The sequence below is a fragment of the Coturnix japonica genome, chromosome 3, assembly GCF_001577835.2.
Source record: "Coturnix japonica isolate 7356 chromosome 3, Coturnix japonica 2.1, whole genome shotgun sequence".
NCBI lineage: Eukaryota > Metazoa > Chordata > Aves > Galliformes > Phasianidae > Coturnix > Coturnix japonica.
Genome location: NC_029518.1, coordinates 72925918 through 72945340, shown reverse-complemented (window position 1 = coordinate 72945340; position 19423 = coordinate 72925918). Strand labels below are relative to the sequence as shown.

Here is a 19423-nt window from a genome sequence, read left to right as displayed (position 1 = left end):
TAGCAGAGTGTGACCATACTGACCCATAGTCACAGAGAAATTAAAGCAGGGTGATTGTATGTTACTTTCCTCAGGGATGTGTGCTCTTGGTAGAATTGTAGGCTAAATAACCTGCTAAATAACTTACATATGAAATTTCTTTATATTCAGGTAGTAGATGTACCTGAAAACTTGAAATGTAAACTGTGATGTCCTGGAGATTATAGTTCTGTGGAGAGGAGATCTTGAACAGTAGAGAACTGGGAACCAGTACTAGTTTCATGATGGTACTAGTATAGTCTCAGCAGCATAAATTGCTGGGATACAGTTGAAATATCTGTGGTATAAATATGCCTGAAGATACTGAGCCAGTGTTGTGGGTATTTCTTTGCTTCCATAAGCTTAAAAAAGTCAAAAATGTATTGTCTAGGACTAATAGCTATGTAAGTGTCAAGTAAGGCATTATTAAAGTTGTAACTCTTAGAAACCTTAGCTAATAAATGATAGTTAATCCATTTAAAATGTGAAAATAAGTAAGTAAATCTGTAAATTGTATTCATCCTGAACCATGGAAACCTGAGCACTTTGATGCATCCTGAATGCCATCACATCAAGTTAAAGACTGATTGATTTCATGCTTGTGTAAGCACTGCTTTTTAAGTAAAATCAAAGATATCATTAGCTGTGTTTTCTTGGTAGTAGCAGTATTTTGATAGAAACTAAAACCGGTTGACTTGGCAGTCAATGCCTTGAAACAAGGCAAAAATGTAAATATGGATTCATTGTTGATATCCAATTCTCTACTGAAGCAGGCTCAGTCAAAGCAGGTTGTCAGGGGCTGCATTCAGTCATGTATTGAATGCCCCCAAAGATAGAGACTCCATAGTCTCTCTGGACAACCTCTATCACTGATTACTCTAACAATAAACAGGTTGGCTGCTCTTCTCCCTTTACCCATTCAGCTAGTCATCTAATCCTAGAAGGCTATCAAGTTGGCTAAGTGTTCTCCTTTCTAAGTCCACAGTGGTGACTCCTCATTACCCTCCTGACCGTCATCTGTTTGGAAAAGCTTTTCAGGAAGATTCATCCCACTCAGACTAGTTAAGTGCTGGTTCATTTGAGCATGTGAATATACTTAGAATCATAGAACCACCAAGTTTGGAAAAGACCTCAGAGATCATCTAGTCCATCTGTGCACCTACTACCAATGTTTCCCCTCTAAACTACATGAACCTTTAGTTGAACATCTGATGTTTCCTGAACACCTCCAGGGACGGTGTCTCTAACACCTCCCTGGACAGTCCATTCCAGTGCCTGACCACTCTTTCAGAGAAGTTGTTATTCCTAATGTCCATCCTGAACCTCCCCACAAATTCATAGCCAAACAAAATAGACAAAAACCAGCAGTTGGTCTAAGTATAGGTGTGCATAAGCTGGCCAGAGGAATAAACTACTTACAGTAGTGCTTTTGAGTGGTTAAGACAAGGTCCGAGTACTGTTTTGTTAGTCAAAAATATCCATCTGCAGTGTGTTAGCTGTGCAAAAGCTACTGAATTTAATGCTGTAAGGGTATAAAGTTTTATAATCATTATATTTAATGTATTTTTTTCTTAGAATTTATGTATTAGAAAAAATATTCTAGTAGTGTTTTATGAAATTACATTTTGTTGCTGTCTGGAGCAGTATGTTACATAAATTGCAGCATTATATAATGACTGTGCATTACACTTCAGGAAACTAAGAAAATAATTTCTGTTTATTTTAAATAGAAAGGAATAGCAACCATAAATCTCATTTAAGTTCACATAACTCCTTTTGTGGTTGAAAAGACATGCCTATGTAACAGCCAGTTAAACAACAAATTGAAGCTGATTTGTTTAAACTTGAAAGTCCAGTGCTTGTTCTATCAGTTTGCATTTAATCAAGTTTATTCTTGGTAACTCTTTTGACTGAAACATCCAGTATAGCTCTTAGCTTGCTTATTTCAAATAACTTGTTTGTTCATTTGCCTACTGACAAAGTTAGTCTATGCCACTCATTTGCTATGACAGCAGGAAGTGCACAATGGCTGCTGAAACCCAAGAGCTGCCCTCTGTGGAATTTGCACCCTTGGAGACATTTCTTTATATGATGTAGTGCTAAACTTAAGAGAGTATCACAGAATCACAGAATTGTAGGGGTTGGAAGGGACCTCTAGAGATCATGGAGTCCAACCCCCCTGCCAAAGCAGGCTCCCTATACCACATCACACAGGTAGGCGTCCAGTTGGGTCTTGAATATCTCCAGAGGAGACTCCACCACCTCCCTGGGCAGCCTGTTCCAGTGCTCCGTCACCCTCACTGTAAAGAAGTTCTTCTGCACATTCGTGAAGAAGTTTCATCCCATTACCCCTTGTCTTGTCCCCATGCACTACTGAAAACAGACCAGCCTCACCACTATGGCTCCCACACCTCAGGTATTTATAAACCTAGATCAAGTTCCCTCTCAGCCTTCTTAAGGCTAAAGTACATGATTTCTGGGTAAAGAGTGGGTTTTCATAAAGGTATATGAGAAAATATATCTCCAGTATGCTATATTTACCTTAATTACATACATAGGCTGTAAGAAAAATGAATTTGATTTCATTCTTAAAACAGTTGACATGTAAGTCTTGTTTCTGTTCAAGAGATTTATTTGGGGTAAGAGAGTGCAGATTTTGAAAGATGACATTTCTTTTTAGTTTCAGGCATTGGACGCTGTGTCACACACTCTTGTTTTGCTAGGAAGGAACAACGTACTTCGAAATTCTTTAGTGTCTTTTCTGCTATCAGAACTACAGCAGTTTGCTGAGCAGATGTGGCAAGCTTACCAGGTACTGCCATTTTTTCTTCTGGACAGCATCCAAGGCTTGGTGTTGGGGAGTGTTTTTTCTACATGTTTGTTTCATGGAATGTCGTCAGTTCATCATTCTGTAGAATGCTGTACAGGGTCTGGCTGGGATGGAGTTAGCTTTCCACACAGCAGCTATACAGTGCTTTGTTCTACACTTATAGCTAGAATGTCATTGATTTACAACTGGGCTTTTGCTATTGCTGAGCAGTGCCGGCATAGCATTTTAGTCAGTTGGTCATTCTCTCAAATGTGCTGGTTTAAGAATCCTAATTTTACCAGCAGATTCAAAAGAGATAGAAGGGAAAATAAAAATTGCTGATGGACAAAAGTAAAGTGATCAGAGTGTATAATAGGCTATAGAGGTTCTAAGATCATGCTGTGTATTTTGAAAAATACTTGAGTTAATATTAAGAGTTAGTTGAACTTAATTCATTAAAGATATAAATTGTGAGCTATACAGGCATACAACATTGGTATCATGCTGGACCCACACAGAATTACATCTCTCTTTTTCCATTTGTACCTGAGATTGAAAGTTGTGTTATTTTTCTTCCAAATATAATTTGTTGCTTCACATTATATTAATTTACATGATACAAATGTTATCCAGTGCTTTGAGTTGTACTTTGTTGATTGTGATGAGTAGGAGATGAAAAGGGAAATGGAGTGAAGATAATATATTTGGTAAAATTGATTTCTTATTTACATTTTTATATTGAAATGATGTGGAGTTTGAATAGATGGAACCAGCATAATTTTTTTTCAACTAAACTATATAGTTGGAAAGAAAGAGAGAAAGAGTAGATGTTCCTTTTAAAATCTGGAGAACATGTGAGATCATTTGGGTTTTCTTATATTTTTCATATGTTTTTGTGCAGTGGTGTATATCTAATTAAAAACGGTACAGTCTCACTTGGGAATATGACTTGATTGTGTAGTGTCCTACAAGGGTCAATGGAAAGAAAGCATGCAGCTTGTTAGTAAGTGGAAAATGAAGTCGTTTGTTTGTCTAATGAATATTCATCATAGGTATATCACCAACACTGTGGGCCAGCTTAAAAAATATGCTAGGTGTTGCTTGAGCAGTCTTTATATTGTTCTGTAATGCATGATGTCTAAGTCATAAAAAGGAAAGATTACAAAACTGTGTTACTTGTAGTTGAGAAAATTAGAGTAAATTAGTATCTATGATTTTAACACAAAGGTAACACAGAAACAACTTGGATTTTTCTAATGATAATTTGATTTTATTACTTGCAGCGTAATTTATATGTTTATGGGAAGAAATAAAAGATTGGATTTGTACATAAATATTAAAAAATTGGTGATTTAATCTTTAAACAATTCCTATACATCAGCTGGCATAGTAAATGGATTAAATGTCTGTTTCTCAAGGATGGCTTGATGCCCTTAGTTGTTGAGTACAACAATTTTGCAGTTTTGTTTGTTTTTTAACCAACGTAAGCAGAAAGAATGCTATAAGGGATTAACGCTTGTACCAGATATAGGAGTTTATTCTGTAGAGTAGGTACAGTGGGAAATCTAAAAGATACCACAGAGTTTTTCCTCTCTATATATTATGTTATTTTCCTATGTAACCCTTACATAGGAACACCTACCTTCCTTTCCTATTTTCCTTCAGGATTTTTGTGTGAAACGTCTTTGTGTAAAGAGGTGTCCTGGTTTCAGAACTCAGGAGAATTTCTGGGGGACGGGAACTTGCACTCCAAAGAAAAAACTAATCATTTTTTTGGTCTGTTTCTTCATATTTTACTATATGTTAAAAAAATAAGTAAAAATCAGGGCAGCAAAACACATTTGTTACTTGACTTCTTCAGCTTCAGGACCAGGTCTTTTTTCAGGTAAACTCATTGCTACCTATGTGTCTCCTGTCACATTTTACTTACCTTTTATTTGTGTTTACTGCAGATCTTTTCTGTTATCAATACATAATGCAGATTTCCAGATTTTATACTGTCAAAAGCCTTTACAAAACGCCTCCCACCTTTAATACGAGGACATGTATTTTCACTATTGTGCAAAGGGAAGTGTAGAAAGATCTTCTGACTTAATGAGTGTTAAAAAGGTTAATAACTTAATGAGGTTTCCTTGTATCCCTTCTTTAAACAGCACGCTCTGTGCACCCTTCGGAAGATCTTTTTGAATTAGCTAGTTCTCTCACATTCAAGAATTTAGAAACATGTTTCCGTAAAGAAAGTTTACTGCTCTGCTTCTATGTCCTTCCACTGTTAAAAATGTGCCTTCTGTTCCTGAAATGATGTACCGTCTTTTATGTATTTATTTCTGTATTTTTTTTCTTCCCATCAGTGTTGCACTGGGTTGACGAGGGCATATTGCCTTCAGATTAAGGAATTTGTGTATTCATATTTTTCCTATCCAGTGTTAATAGTGTTTCCTGGGAGGTTATTTGATCTTGATCAACCAATCACAAATTCAGGGCTGGAAAAGGAGTTTCGTATAGTTTTACCAAGACTTAAGGTGCTTTCTTTCATCTCTTTTTAAAACATGCTGCTTTTAAGTATCCATCAGAAGAATAAGATTCATATATTTAGGAAATTTCCAGTGTTTTACAGGAACAAAGCAGTCTGGAAATGTTCATTGCAAGCATGGAGGTCAGACTTTGTCTGAGAAATACAGAATGTTCCAGGTGACGGAATATGTAACTACAGGAGCTGTGTGCAGGTGTCTCTGTAGGTGAACATTTTAGATCTTGACAACCTGCAGTACATATGGTTCAATGTACATAACTGGAGTTCTGGCTTGCTGAGAAATGCATGTTTGCAGTTTCATGCATTTTGTATATTTTACTCAGGTGTGGCAGCCATACACAGTATGGTGTCATCTGTAAAACTTTTGAAGGTGCACTCTATCTACTGGATGAGATTTAACAAAAGTAAGTGTAGATTCTTGCACCTCAGGAGGAATAATTGCATGCACCAGTACAGGTTGGGGGATGACCTGCTGGAGAGGAGCTCTGCAGAGAGGGACCTGGCTGTCCTGGTGGACAACAGGTTGTCCATGTGCCAGCAGTGTGCCCTTGTGGCCAAAAAGACCAATGGCATCCTGGGGTGCATTAAAAAGAGTGTGGCCAGCAGGTCGAGGGAGGTGATCCTCCCCCTCTACTCTGCCCTAGTAAGGCCTCACCTGGAGTATTGTGTCCAGTTCTGGGCTCCCCAGTACAAAAAATACAGGGATCTCTTGGAAAGAGTCCAGTGGAGGGCCACAAGGATGGTGAAGATCCTGGAGCGACCTGGTGTAGGGAACCTGCTTTGGTAGTGGGGAAGGATCACTGGAGGTCCCTTCCAACCCTTATGATTCTATGATTCTGTGACCTCACTGTCAGTGTCATTGATGATGATATTAAAGTTCCAGTACTGACCCTTGAGAGGCACCAGTCATCACTGATCTCCATCTGGACACTGAGCCATTGACCGCTGCTCTCTGGGTACAGTTTTGCAACTAGTTTCTCATCTACTGATCTGTCCACCCATCAAATCCATCTCTTTCCAATTTGGAGAGAAGAATGCTGTGAGGGACTGTATCAAAGACCTAAGTGAAGTCCAGATAGTCAGTGGCTCATTTATGCCACCACAGAAAGTCACCAGATTGGGCAGGCAGGACTTGCCCTTGGTGAAGCCAAGATAGTTGTCCCGTGTCACCTCCCTCTTCCACATTCCTTAGCATAGCTTCCAGGAGGATCTGTTCCATGATCAACCCTGGCACATAGATGAGACTGATAGGTAAGTAGTTCCCTATGTTGTCCTTTCTACCCATATGTCTGATCTTTTCAGACATATGTCTCTATTTGTTGTAGCAGAGCATTTATGTGGAATAGAAAAATTCCCTGCTACTTTTCCCAGATATGGTGTAAAGTGGCTTAAGTTGTTGACTAGAAGTAGCTGAACATGTTATGTGACTGTAAAAGATACTAAAATGACTGACTGTTCAGCCTGTTTGGATTTTTGCAGTTTCTGCTGTTGACTTTTACTTACACATCAAATTAATAATACTTGATCCATGTAAAAGAAGTGAGAGTTATGCTATGCAGACCTCATGAAAATAATTAAACTGGCATCTGGACATCTGTTTTTCCTTCTTAAGATGTCATTTCTTTCCTTGTTAAGCTGGTAAACACAGATTGTAACGTACTTCAAACTGTGAATGCTGAAAGTGAGTGTTATAGCTAAGTACAGAATTACTTGTTATTCCATGTGACTACTGCTGCTACTGGTAACAAAGGAACTGATAGTTTTATATAATAATCAGTAGATCTTTTTTTTCCCCTCGAAGATGCATACCTGGTTTGGAGATGCATATCTGTGAAGTCATAAATCTTTCCCCTAAAAGGCAGCAGTGAAAGAATGATTCAGGATCCACTGTATGTCAGAAGAGGGTCATATATCTTTGAAACATACGCCTACCTTTGTGGCATATGTCATTCCCTATTAAAGATTAGATTTTAAGATGCATATAAAATAATATGGCATGTCAAAACCAGAAAATTAAAAATGGTTCGTACAGTTTCTCTACTCCCTCTCATACTATCATGAAATGATAGCATTGGGGAGAAAGGAGTTGAGAAGTGTTCTTACAAAGCTAAGGGGTGATAGGACAGCTGTTGGCAAAATTGAGGATGACATAAAATCAAAACAGCTCAGGTGTGTTGGGGAATCAAGCCAGATACTGATTACATGAGGAGAAATTGATATATTTTTACAGGACACATTAATGTATTTGGATTGCTTCACACTTATTTCCCTCTCTAAATATGTAGGATGGTTCTGTCCATAAAGAGTTATAGCATTGGCCTGCCCCATTGGGACCTTATTTGTAGCTAAATTTTTTTGTTAAAAACTATCTTTGAAGCTGTGGCTATCAACCTGTTGAGTTTATGCATAGTCATCACTGCTGAAATCATAATATCTAGAGGATTAGCTGATGTTTGTTCTTTCTAAAATGTTCTAAAAGTGCTGTGAGATATAACCACAAAGCACGTGCGCAATGGTACATCTTCTGTGCTGTTTCATCAAGCATAGAAATACTGCTTCTGAACCTTACATGTTCTTTGATAAGCAGTGTTTTTGCTTTGCAATCCATTTTTCTGTGTGCTTGGGCTGAGCTCTGCATTTTCAAGGGACCATATGGCTTGGCTTAGGTTGTTTGTTGGTAGGAATGGCTGCAGTGGACTTGCACCTGATTTAGGTTTAGGATTGCAAAATAAGGTTGTCAGCAAAGAGGAAAAAGACTGAAAGGTAATATTTGCCACATCTTAACTAGCTGTGCTTATATGGCTGCCTAGGTTTTAGTCAGGCCAGAGCTGTATTAGGACAAACTCCCTGGATACGCCCTGAGCTGAAACTATCTTAGACAACAGTTGTGGTGGTGGTTTGTTTTTGGATCTGCTTTTGCTGATGAGCTGCAGTGAGCACCACATCTAGTAGGAACTGCAGTCATTTGGCTCCAAAAGGGGCAGACCTCATTGCTAGGTTTTGAGTGATGTACAAGTGATCAAGAGATTTTGTGTCTGCACTGAAAGGATTGGCTGTTTGAGGTTTGTTTTGTAGCTAGGGTTTGAGTTCTGGTTTGTGTGGCTGAGGTGAGTAGTAGGTTGAATCTAATTCAGTAGTTAGACAAGATCTTTGGTGTCAGCACTTACCTGGCTGGTTTAAGGCTTGGGATGGCAGGGCAACAGGGATATTAATGATGTGCCCAGAGTGGGAGGTAGGTTTCAGGACAGCAGGAACTCCCAGGATTTGCAGGATTTCTAACATGGGTTTAGGATGCGGTAAGCTAAAGTTGAACATGTTTATGGACTTGATAGAGTTGTCATGCCAAGGGCTTATGAATTTGTAGTATCGGTTTTAATTATGCCTTCTTGATGCAGCCTTCTCAATCCATGGTTAAGTCTATGAATGTAATTTATGCTTGGGTTTGGGTGAGTGCAAGAATGAGAAGTGAGTTTGTTAATGTATTTGCAACTCCTAGGAGATTTGGAGATGCAGGAAGGGGTTGCTGTGCTAGGTTTATGTTGAGGGAGAAAGGCAACAGCAGCCAACTTCGTTTAGATCTGAGTATCAGTGGTGTGGTCTGGTGTTAAGCTAGAGAGTAAGATTTGGATGCTCAGGATTTGTGCAGCAGAGAATGTCTTGGAAATGTTGGAAGTATTCCAGATAGAGCAAAAAATAATTTGTATGGTTTGATTAAATTTAGGATTAAGATGTTGTTGATTGCATTCATGAACTTGGATGAAGTACACGCAACCTGATACTTTTGTTCATCTGAACCAGTAAATGTACACATTAGTAAATGTACACATTCATAGAACAACTTACAGTAGCACAATTTGTGTTGCTTGTCATACAGAATTATTTCTCTCCTGCTGAAGGAATTTGAAATTAATGTAGCACTAAGAGAATTAAAATTAGTTTTAGGAAATAATATTATTGAATCTATTCAAGATGACTTCCTTATGATGGTACATTTTCTTTTGTTTCCAGTAACAGCTTGCAAAGGCAGAAATAAATTGAGTCAAACACATAGGGAAAGAAAATAGGGAGAAAAAAATACAAGAAAAATAAGAGAAAAAATTAGCTTTTTGGTGTTTGTCTTTTATATTCTTTTTAAGTGTAGGCATGCCAAGTTACACGATTACAGCTCAACCTTTGAGGATTTAGCTTGTGTTTTGTATTTTCTTGCTTCTGTCAATCCCTGAATTTAGCTGGCAAAGCACAACTAAATCTCTAGGTGTTAGGTCTTGAAACTTTTGGCTTCATTTCATCCTTAAAATTAGTTCTTTCATTAAAAGTTACTCCTAGTCTCTGAGTTTTCAGAGTATCCAACTTCTAGCTGAAGTTGCTATTTTAAAGAACTCTTTTTTTCATGTAGCCTTATTTAATGAAAACTCTTTTACTAAGCCCAGCTATTACATTTATGTAGGATACTGTAGGGAACTGTATATGAGTGAGAGAGGTTACAGAGAGATTAAAATCTGAGTAGTACTTCTGCCTATAGGAATAAATTATTGGCAGAGTTTAGTTTAGGTTAGTGTATTCACTTTGAACCCTTCCTAAAATTGTGAGATACAATTCAGTTCTGTTAACTTACTTAAATAAAGTGATTTCATCAGATGACCATAGAATTAATAAGATTGGAAAGGTGCTCTGGAGGTGATCTAGTGCAGCCCCTCTGTTCAAAGCAGGCTCAGCTTGAACAGGTTGCTCACACTATGTCTAATCAAGTTTTGAATTTTTTAAAATATGTAGGCTACAACAGTCATTTTGTGCAGGCTGTTCCAGTGTTTGGTAACCTCTAGCAGCTTATATTAGAAGGCCGTCAGGTTGGTTAAACATGATTTGCTTTTTTGTAAACTAGTGCAGACTACACTTTCACTGTGTTGTCCATCATATGTCTGGAAATAGTTTCCAGGGTTATTTGCTCTGTCTCCTGCCTTAGGGTCAAGCTCAGATGAGCTGACCTGTAGTTCTCTGGATGTTTCTTTTTGAAGATTGGTCTGTCATTTTCTGTCTTCCATTCCTCAAGAACTCTTCCATTTGCCAAGACCATCCAAAGATAATGGCCTTACCATGACATTGCTCATCTCTCTCAACAATCATAGGTGCAAACCATCAAGTCCAGTGGTCCTATATGTCCAGTTTCTTGAAATGTTCTTCAATCTTGTTCATCTCACTCGGGGTAAATTTTGCCTTCCAAACTTTCCCACTGATCTCACACATGTAGTGCTTCAGAAAGCTGATCTCACCAGTAAAGTTCAATCTGAAGAAGGCACTGTGCCCCTCATCACCTGTTCCATTGCCACATTTTTAGTTATCTTCTTTTTGCTGCTTGTGTACCTCTAGATATCTTTCTTGATGCACTTCATATCCCTATTCAGATTCAGATAGACTTTTACTTTCTTAACCCTGTATCTTGGACAGTGTTTTTGTATCTTTTCAGAGTTACCTATCCTTGCTTTCACACCTTAATGCTTCCTTTTTTATATTTGAGTGATGCCAGAAGCAACGTGTTCGCTCATGCGGGAGCCATGCAACTTTTTCTTACCTGTATATTAGGCAGAGCATTCTCGAGCTTGAGCTTTGAAAATTAACTCTCACACATGCCTATTCTCTGCAGAGTCATGCCATATTGCAGGTTTTTCTCAAATACGTCACTGGAGAGGCTGAAATATATTCTCCTAACACCAGAGGTGATGACCCTGCTTCTTGCTTTTGATAAATTTTTCAGTAGTAGGTGAGATTATAGTTGCAAATTAGTTGAGTTCTTGAGGGAAGTATTAATTCATACAGAGATAAGTCACTTTTCCAGCTATCAAGGTGCAGGAAAAAACTTCTCAGGAAGTTTTACAGGTGCTTCAGTAACACACTCAAAGTTAGCAGTCTGATTTATAGGAAGATCGTTTTTATTGAAAGCAGACTAATAATTTTCAATTTGTGGGAGTATGAGGTCAATATTGAGACATGCTCTGGACCTCCTCCTTTACACTGAATTCCCTTTAGTATATAAGTAAGCCTGAGTATGGAATCTGTTCTGGAGGACTCTAAATACTAGATTAGCCCCAAGTCTTCCATGGTCAAAAGATATTTTAGAGGAAACTTAACAGATAGAACACCTCCCTATTTTCTATATGCCTTAGCATATTTTCCAGGAGGATCTGCTCTGTGATCTTTCCTGGCACAGAGGTGAGACTGACAGCACAATAGTTCCAGGGGCCAGCAAGGTCATAAGATCTTGTTTTTATTTGTTTGTCATGGCTAATGCTAACCTTTCAGGCTGATTTTTCTTAGAGGTATCTACCTCAGGACTTTTTTATATGTATTTTTTTTTTAATTTTATTTTTGCCTCTGTCAGTGCATGAATACAAGTTTGAAATTCAGTGTGTGAGAGCTCACAGCTTTGATAAAAGCCAGTAGGAGCTGTGCTTTGAATTCATGCATCTCTGTGTAGTGCCAGACACTGTAAAATCACATCCAAGTTCACTTTAAGTTTGCCATCAGTAGATAGTGTGATTATTTCGAGGATTATATATATATATATTTATATTCTATAAAATAAAAATGTTACCACTCTCTAGAAGTGCTACTGAATTATAAGTAATTCATGTAGTATGTGTGAAATTGTCATAATGATTGTCATTAAAAAAAATTAATCTGTATTCAGAGCACAAGGTGAATGCTGTGCATTTTATGTTCATGCATATAACAAGGATGGAAGAAGTACAGAATAATAATATTCCTCCTATTTTGATGTGATTAGTAACAGTAGCAATTATCCTTGTGAAAACAAAAACAAGACAGTAGTTGATCGCGTTACTAAACTATAGACTCAAGAGAGTCATATTAGTCTTACAATATCATTGTGTTGGTTTAAAATTGTGGTTCCTAACTGAAAGCAGGTAGATAGTAGTGCAAGAAACCATATATAACAAATAAGATGATTCATTTACGGTATTGATTATAATACTCTGAATTATAACCATTAATTTTCTCAATGTTTCATGATTCTGCTTCTGAGTTGTTTGACTAACCCTTGGAATATATGCAGCTAGCTCATTTCTACGTGGTGATTGCTCAGGTATCACTTGAAATTAGGTACATAAGGTCTGTCCTACAGGAACTGGAATCATCTGTCTGTCAGAGAGAGGATGGACAGTAAGAGCAGCTGTAGTAATCATTCAGAATGTGAGAAGCTGCCTTTTTGGTTCCTAAAGAGAACTTGGTGATTAAGTGTTATAAGCATGTTTTTTGTAGTTGTTAAAACGCTCTGACACTTGAAGAGTAGGTTTTTGGCTGCATCATAGGATGGATGGATTGAGCACACAGGAACAGGCAACACAGAGGACTTTTATGATGGTTTTCCAGTACATCCATCTTTCTGGGGAGGCTTCAGTATACTTGAACCCTGGGAGTCTGGATTAGAAATTAATCACCTGAGGACTCTTTCAGCTGTAAATCTGAACTGTGCTCACATTTATTTACTCCATTAATATTTCTAAGTGTGATCAAAATTTGAATTGGTTGCAAATTCAAAGGGAGGGAGGGAAAACACTACTGGATATGTGATCTGTAGATTTATGTAAAAAACTAGACAAATTATGAGCAAAGCATAATCAGTTATCTACACAATTAGCATTATGTTGTATCAACTTGAGTCAATAGTATTAACTAGATATTGACTCACTTTGTTATTTATTATGTATTTGTTATTTATTAAAGAAAAAAATCAATTTTTACAGACCATGAATGGGTTTCCTTCTAGCTAAGAGTTCAGAGTTTTCTTCAGCTAGAAGATAATTCACACTGGTAATTCTTATTTTGGCCCCACATAAAGCATAATTTGATCATTTCTTGTTCTTTATGAAAGCACTTTTAATGCTGCCTGCACTTATCAGTGATGCTCTGACATAAGTTTCTCTATCTCCCTTCTCTGCAGAGAGTACCAGTTTTAGCAAACTTGAAGTGTTCTTCTGTTCACGTTCAGAAACTTATCAGTCACTGCTGTTATGATTCATAAGGAAGGAAGGAGTAACAGCAGTTTATATTCAGTAACAAATGCAAATATCAGGTTTAGAGAGAAAACAGTAGTGTAAATCTCTTCATGATTGTGATCATTTTCATTCTGTCCGTATAATTTGTTCTAACAGTTTTAAAGTACGGTACAAGATAATTAAGGAAGAAATTGGAGATTTTGAGTGGCTATAGGTACAAAAAGTAAGATATTTGAGATTGTTGTAGCAGTTCAGTCTTATTTGTTCTTAACAGTATTGAAATGAGGAGGAAGATGTGTTAAGATTTTAGTTCAACCTCCTTCCCCCTTCCTCAAATTTGCTGTATTATTTTGGCTATGAAAAATACAAAGTATAGTTGCCATGGCAAAGCATTTGTTCTTTCTTCTAACTGTCGAAGAATCTGAGAGGGCTCTTTCTTTACTGAATGACCTTGGCACCCCACTGGCCTCAGGTACTGTGGCACAGCAACCAGCACTGACAGCCCAGTGAGTAGTGCATTCTCCCTTTAAAGCTGTGGGGCCATTTGCTGCCTCAGCATCACAGCACATCCATCAATTTCAGGTAATTGGTTAAATCTTCTACCTGAAAAGTAAGGACAGAGGAACCAAAGCTGGGCATTTTCCATATCTTTGTTGGCACACATTAAGGAGACTTTAGGAAAAATCTGAGAAACTGTTACTGTTGCAGGGATGCACACCTAATTCTTCTAATAAGCAACTTAGTATTAGGAGAGGAAAGGAATGTCTTTTTTTTTCTCTCCTAATTGGTATCAACATTCCGTTGTGGTTTAACTGTGTTTGACAGAGGGTGACTTATGTGTTTAGAAGTAGCAGCTCCCAATGAATTTCTGCATAAACCAGAGCTGGTTTAATATATATATGGCAAGTTTTATTGTCATTTATATATAGGACACTTGTGTGTGTGTGTGTGTGTGTTTGGTTTATCAGAAGGGAGATTTTTGGAATTTCACTCACAGAGGTGAGATGTTTGTAATCATTTGGCCTGCAGTATCTTATCTGTAAAGCATCAGCCTGTGCTAAAGAACAACTTGTTTCTAAGGAACTTGTTTCATTACATGTAAGTTTAAAGAGAGCCAGGAGTTACTATTTTGCATAGTATATTTGACTGGAATATTCTGAGCAACTTCAATGAGCGTAGTTATAAAATTGGTCTGACAGTACAGCCTGTAGGATCTTATTTATTTATTTATAAATTGAGGCAGATTGATTTAATTGGCCTTGTGGTATATTAAGGGTCTGCACAGCAAGCAATGAGCCATTATCTGTCACTTTGTAACTGTTTATATCGTTGAGAAAATGTAAAAGCACTATATCTGAAAAACAAACTCAGATTCAGTTGCAGCTGACATGTTTCTAACAAAGCATTCAAGACTTTGTTGCTAAAGTGGAATACTAACAATTAATGTGAAATCTAATAAGTGTGCTTCTGCTAAGTTAATAAATAAAACATAGACTGGTTTTACTAGCTTCCAGTTGTATCCAGAAACACAAGCAGTGAACTGTGATAAATTGGCATCATACAAATACTACTTGAGAACTAACTATAGTCCTTGAAATGATTTGTCATAATAATAAATCTTACTTTTCCAATTCTTCATGCTATTTTAAAAATTAATTAAATATATAAAAGTAAATTACGATTTTGTGATTGAATCAAGTATCTGCTTTGTACGAGGGTCTTTCTGAGGCAGTAGAAAGATCTATGCCTTTTGATAATCCTTGTTTGCAGACCAAACTGTGAACTGTTCTGTTTGTATTGTACATCACACTTTCTTGCCCAGGAAGTTTTGTGGTTTTTTTAATATTTACAGTTAACATAGGCAGCAGAACCTTGTTCCTGTTCATTCATATATATATATATATATATATATTCCTTTATATAGGAATATAGTATAAAGAAAATCTACTTAGCAGGCAAAAACCCCACTGCCTTCTTAGCAAATGCTTTATCCTATTGAAATAGATCCTCCATACAGTAATCTAGGGCTTTAATATACACACATCTGATGTTTTAACGTGGGTCTTGATGTTATGAAAGAAACACTAGAAAGGCACTCTGAAAAGAACATTGAGAGCATCCCTTATTAAAGTGTCAAGCTGTTGAAGATGCTGTTTTATATGTCCTTTTTCTTTTCAGTTCTGTACAGAATATCATAGGAAATAGCCATTTGTTCTACTCTGAAAATGTAGCAGTAATTTGACTATTGCTGCCTTCTCCACTTAACTAAGTAGTTTTCATGCCTGCTCATAGCTACAGTAGCCTTGTTTTTCTGTGGTATTGCTTTTTATTTCTAATATGCTTTAACATTCTTTTTAGTTCATGTAATCCCTTTAGCTTTTCTTATCAATCACTTGTATTCTGAATTTTTGCTTTACCTTCAGTATTGTTAATTGCTTCATCTTCTATATGTGGATTACTTAATGTGTTATCAGTGCTTTCATGTTTTCTTTTAATAGGTTTGTTTTTACATTAGTATACTTTTTCCATCTGTAATGTTGACAGATATGTATTCCACTGACAGATGATAAGGAAAAATGGTGGCTCTCATAGATTATCATCTATAAGAGAAAGCTAAGCGTTTTTCTGAGAGATGATTGAAATGCAATTCCTAGTTTAAAAAACAAGTTTGATCCTGGAGAACATTAATAATATCATAGAATCATAGACTCACAAGGTAGGAAAGGATCAATATGTCTACATGGACTACAAGATCATCTAGTCCAGCTGTCCTCCAGTGTCAAGCTTTGTGGTTCCTTCAAGATTTAAAATTGAAGGATACATAAGAATATCATACTACGTTATTGTGCTCTTTGACATCTTCATAAATGACTACTGTAGGGTACCTGCTTTAGCAGGGCAAGTTGGATTCAGCAATCTCTTGAGGTGCCTTCCAACTTCTTCAATTCCATGATTCTGTGTGATGCTGACAGTGCACCCTCAGCAAATTGGTGGATGACACCAATCTATGTAGTGCAATCAACATGCCCAATACACAGCATGCCATTCAGAGAGACCTAGACAGGCTTGAGCAGTGGGTCCAGGTGAACCTCATACGGTTCAAAAAAGCCAAGTGCAAGGTCTTGTCTAGGTTGTTGAAACCCTTGCTATATCAGTACAAACTAGGGGTTGTAAGGATGAGCAAACCCCTGCTGAAAAGGACTTGGGAGTACTGATGGATGAGAAGCTGGACATGAGCTAGCAATGTGCCCTCACAGCTCAGAAAGTCAACCATATCCTGGACTGCATCAGAATTAGTGTGGTCAGCAGATCAAGAGAGGTGATCCTGCCCCCCTGCTCTGTGCTGGTGAGGCCTCCTGGAGTACTGCGTCCAGTTGTGGAGTCTTCAGTACAGGAGAGACGTGGACCTGTTGGAGCGCATCCAGAGAAGGGCCACAAAATCGATCCAAGGAGTGCAATGCCTCTCCTATGATAATGGGGTGAGAGGACTGTGAAAAAGAGGGCTATGGGGAGATCTTTTAGCAGCCTTTCATTATCTAAAGGGAGTCTATAGAAAGAGGCAGACTCTTTAGTAGGGTCTGTGGTGGTAGGACAAGATGAAATGGTTTCAGACTAAAAGAGGGGAGATTTAGGTTGTCCATATAAGGATTTTTTTTTAATAATAATTATTATTTTTTATGGTATGGATAACACTGGAACAGCTTGCCCAAAAAGTCTGGGCAAGCTTCATCCTTGGGGACATTCAAGGTCAGGCTGACCATGGCTCTGAGCAACCTTGTCTAGCTGTGGATGTTCCTATTTATTGCAGGAGTGTTGGACTAGATGACCTTTAATGATCCCTTTGAACTAAAACAATTCTATGATTCTTTCCTATGATTATTTAATATTCTTTCAGATGTGTGAATACCAAGAACATGAAAATATTATTTTAGGAGTAGAATTACGTTTCTGTCTGTTTCCTTTCTGTAAATACTTTAATTGCGAGCATTTGTTCTGAAGAATCTGGATTTGTTTATTTAGTTTGTTTTTACACACTCTTCCCTTCCAGGCTAGATGTGCTGTACAAATGCCAGTGAATTCATCTGAGTGTAGGATTAGGAAGGGAAAAGTAACTGTCATAACACAGCAACAGAAAGAAAAGCATTTTCAGAATTAACTTAGAAGTAAATGAAGTAGAAGCAAAGGAGTGTTTTTGTTTTGTTCTATGGACTGTGTAGAATTCCAGGCTTCTACACTCCCATGTATACACACAAAATAGAATGTCCCAAGCTTAAGGAATAGCTAACTAAGGGCAGACTAATTGTAAATTCTGAAATTCTGATTTCATATTGCAGTTGACTGCTTCTGGTTCTTCGTTTGTGTGAGCGCTTGGAGCTAACATTTAAGCAGTATATGTGATTTTCTTTTATAGTACGCTTCTCAAACTGGACTAGCATATCACTATTGACTGTTTGGCTTTTTGCTGTCAGTTTTTGCATCTTTTTTCACAGCTTTTTGCAACTTCTGTATTTCTTGTTTAAAGAAAACAAAAACAACGCAGAAATTCTGTCTTGTAAGACTGCAAGAGTTCCATCACAATGGAACATAACTGAAGAGGTAATAGTGCTTCCACCTGTATGTGCCTGGTTCCCACCATGAGATCTTTCAGTAAGCTCCTGATACAGGGCTTGGGAAGAGTGTATTTAAGGACAGGCTTGACAGCAGTAGGTACAATGAGTGGGAAACAGCTGTTCTATGAAGTAAGGAAAGTTAAAGTAATGGATGTTTCTTAAAGTTTGTGGGGGGTTTGTTTTGTGCAACTCACCTGAGAATTGTGGTTTACAGACTGAAATTGATTTTCTTAGTTGAACCAAAATCTTTTATTTCAAGTTAGAAATGGAAAGGACGAAATTTCCATACACTGTTTAAAATGAGGTAATTCAGTAACAGTGCTTCTAATGTCCTTTTTTCCTAGGGTGTTACTTTCTTCAGAAATGATAGCTTTGTACAGTTTAATCTCTGATTTAGACTGATTGCACTGTTCTTTGCAGTCTACTGTTTCTACCAGGTGATATGAAATAACCACTTACTTGATATTCACACTAGGTTAAATAAAGAAGCAAAGCAAAACCAGTCCAGTATTAAAAAGGGAATGTACTTCATACAAAATAATCATTTTTTGTGTCACTCTCCATAATATTTGTACACCACAGAAGAGTTAGTAGAATCAGGAATACACCTTCCAGACACGTTACATTTTTACAGTCTTGCTAATTCAGTTTCATGTCCAAAAATATCCTTTAGTACCTTATTAATCTTATCTACCTATATTTGTATTTCATTCATTAATAGCCGGGGTTCCTTCTTTAAATGCAAGGGCTCCTCCAAAAGTAATGCCTCCTATTTTTTGATGTTGGCCTGCAGTGTCAGAGGCAGGTAGTGCTTATATGGCAGTAAGTGCTGAACATTCCCACCAATATTCCATTACATTTTATCACAGTGCAACAGATGGCAGCAGATGTGCAGTCCAACAAAATGGTGTCTGACTTGGAAGTGCATATAAAACAAGGTGTGGTATTGAATTCCTCCATGTGGTAAAAATGGTACCCATTGACATTCATTGACACTGAACATTTATGGAAACTAAAGAATGGAAATGAGCTCAGTGAGGTAGTGAGTGGTGCATTTCAGCAGTGGTAACAGTGTCAGCGGGTCACCTTTGCTGGCACAGATTTTTAAGAGTTCATGCTTGTTCATCTCTGGTGAAAATGCGTAGCTAATGGGGGTGACTATTGAAAAATAGCTGAGAATTTTTGCAGCTGAATATTTGCTCAATCAGATGGTGTGATTGTGCTCTTTGTATCTGTTATACTTTCCATGGACATAAGTAAGTGGCATTACCTTCATAGTGACCCATGTAATTGTCGTATGTGCATTAGTCTTTTAAGTATTAGTATCATTATGTTCTAATAGTACAGTGCTGTAGTTATCTAAAGCAGTTCAGAACTCAGTTGTCCATCTCTTTAGTGAGCACTGAAGCTTCTGGAATAATCACTGTACTTAAATTATTCA

The 19423-nt window shown here is 37.4% G+C and overlaps 1 protein-coding gene across 2 annotated transcripts in view; it reads left to right on the top strand.

The window, feature by feature from the left end:
- The window catches only part of MEI4 (meiotic double-stranded break formation protein 4), a 62469-nt gene that overhangs the window by 30264 nt on the left and 12782 nt on the right, over positions 1 to 19423 (top strand). Inside the window, exon 4 of one of the 2 annotated variants that reach the window (XM_015859059.2) lies at positions 2699 to 2830. The exons of the other annotated variant lie outside the window; for it this stretch is intronic. Coding sequence (XP_015714545.1) covers positions 2699 to 2830 — 132 coding nt within the window. The remainder of the gene's footprint in view (positions 1 to 2698; positions 2831 to 19423) is intronic. 2 annotated transcript variants of the gene reach the window in all.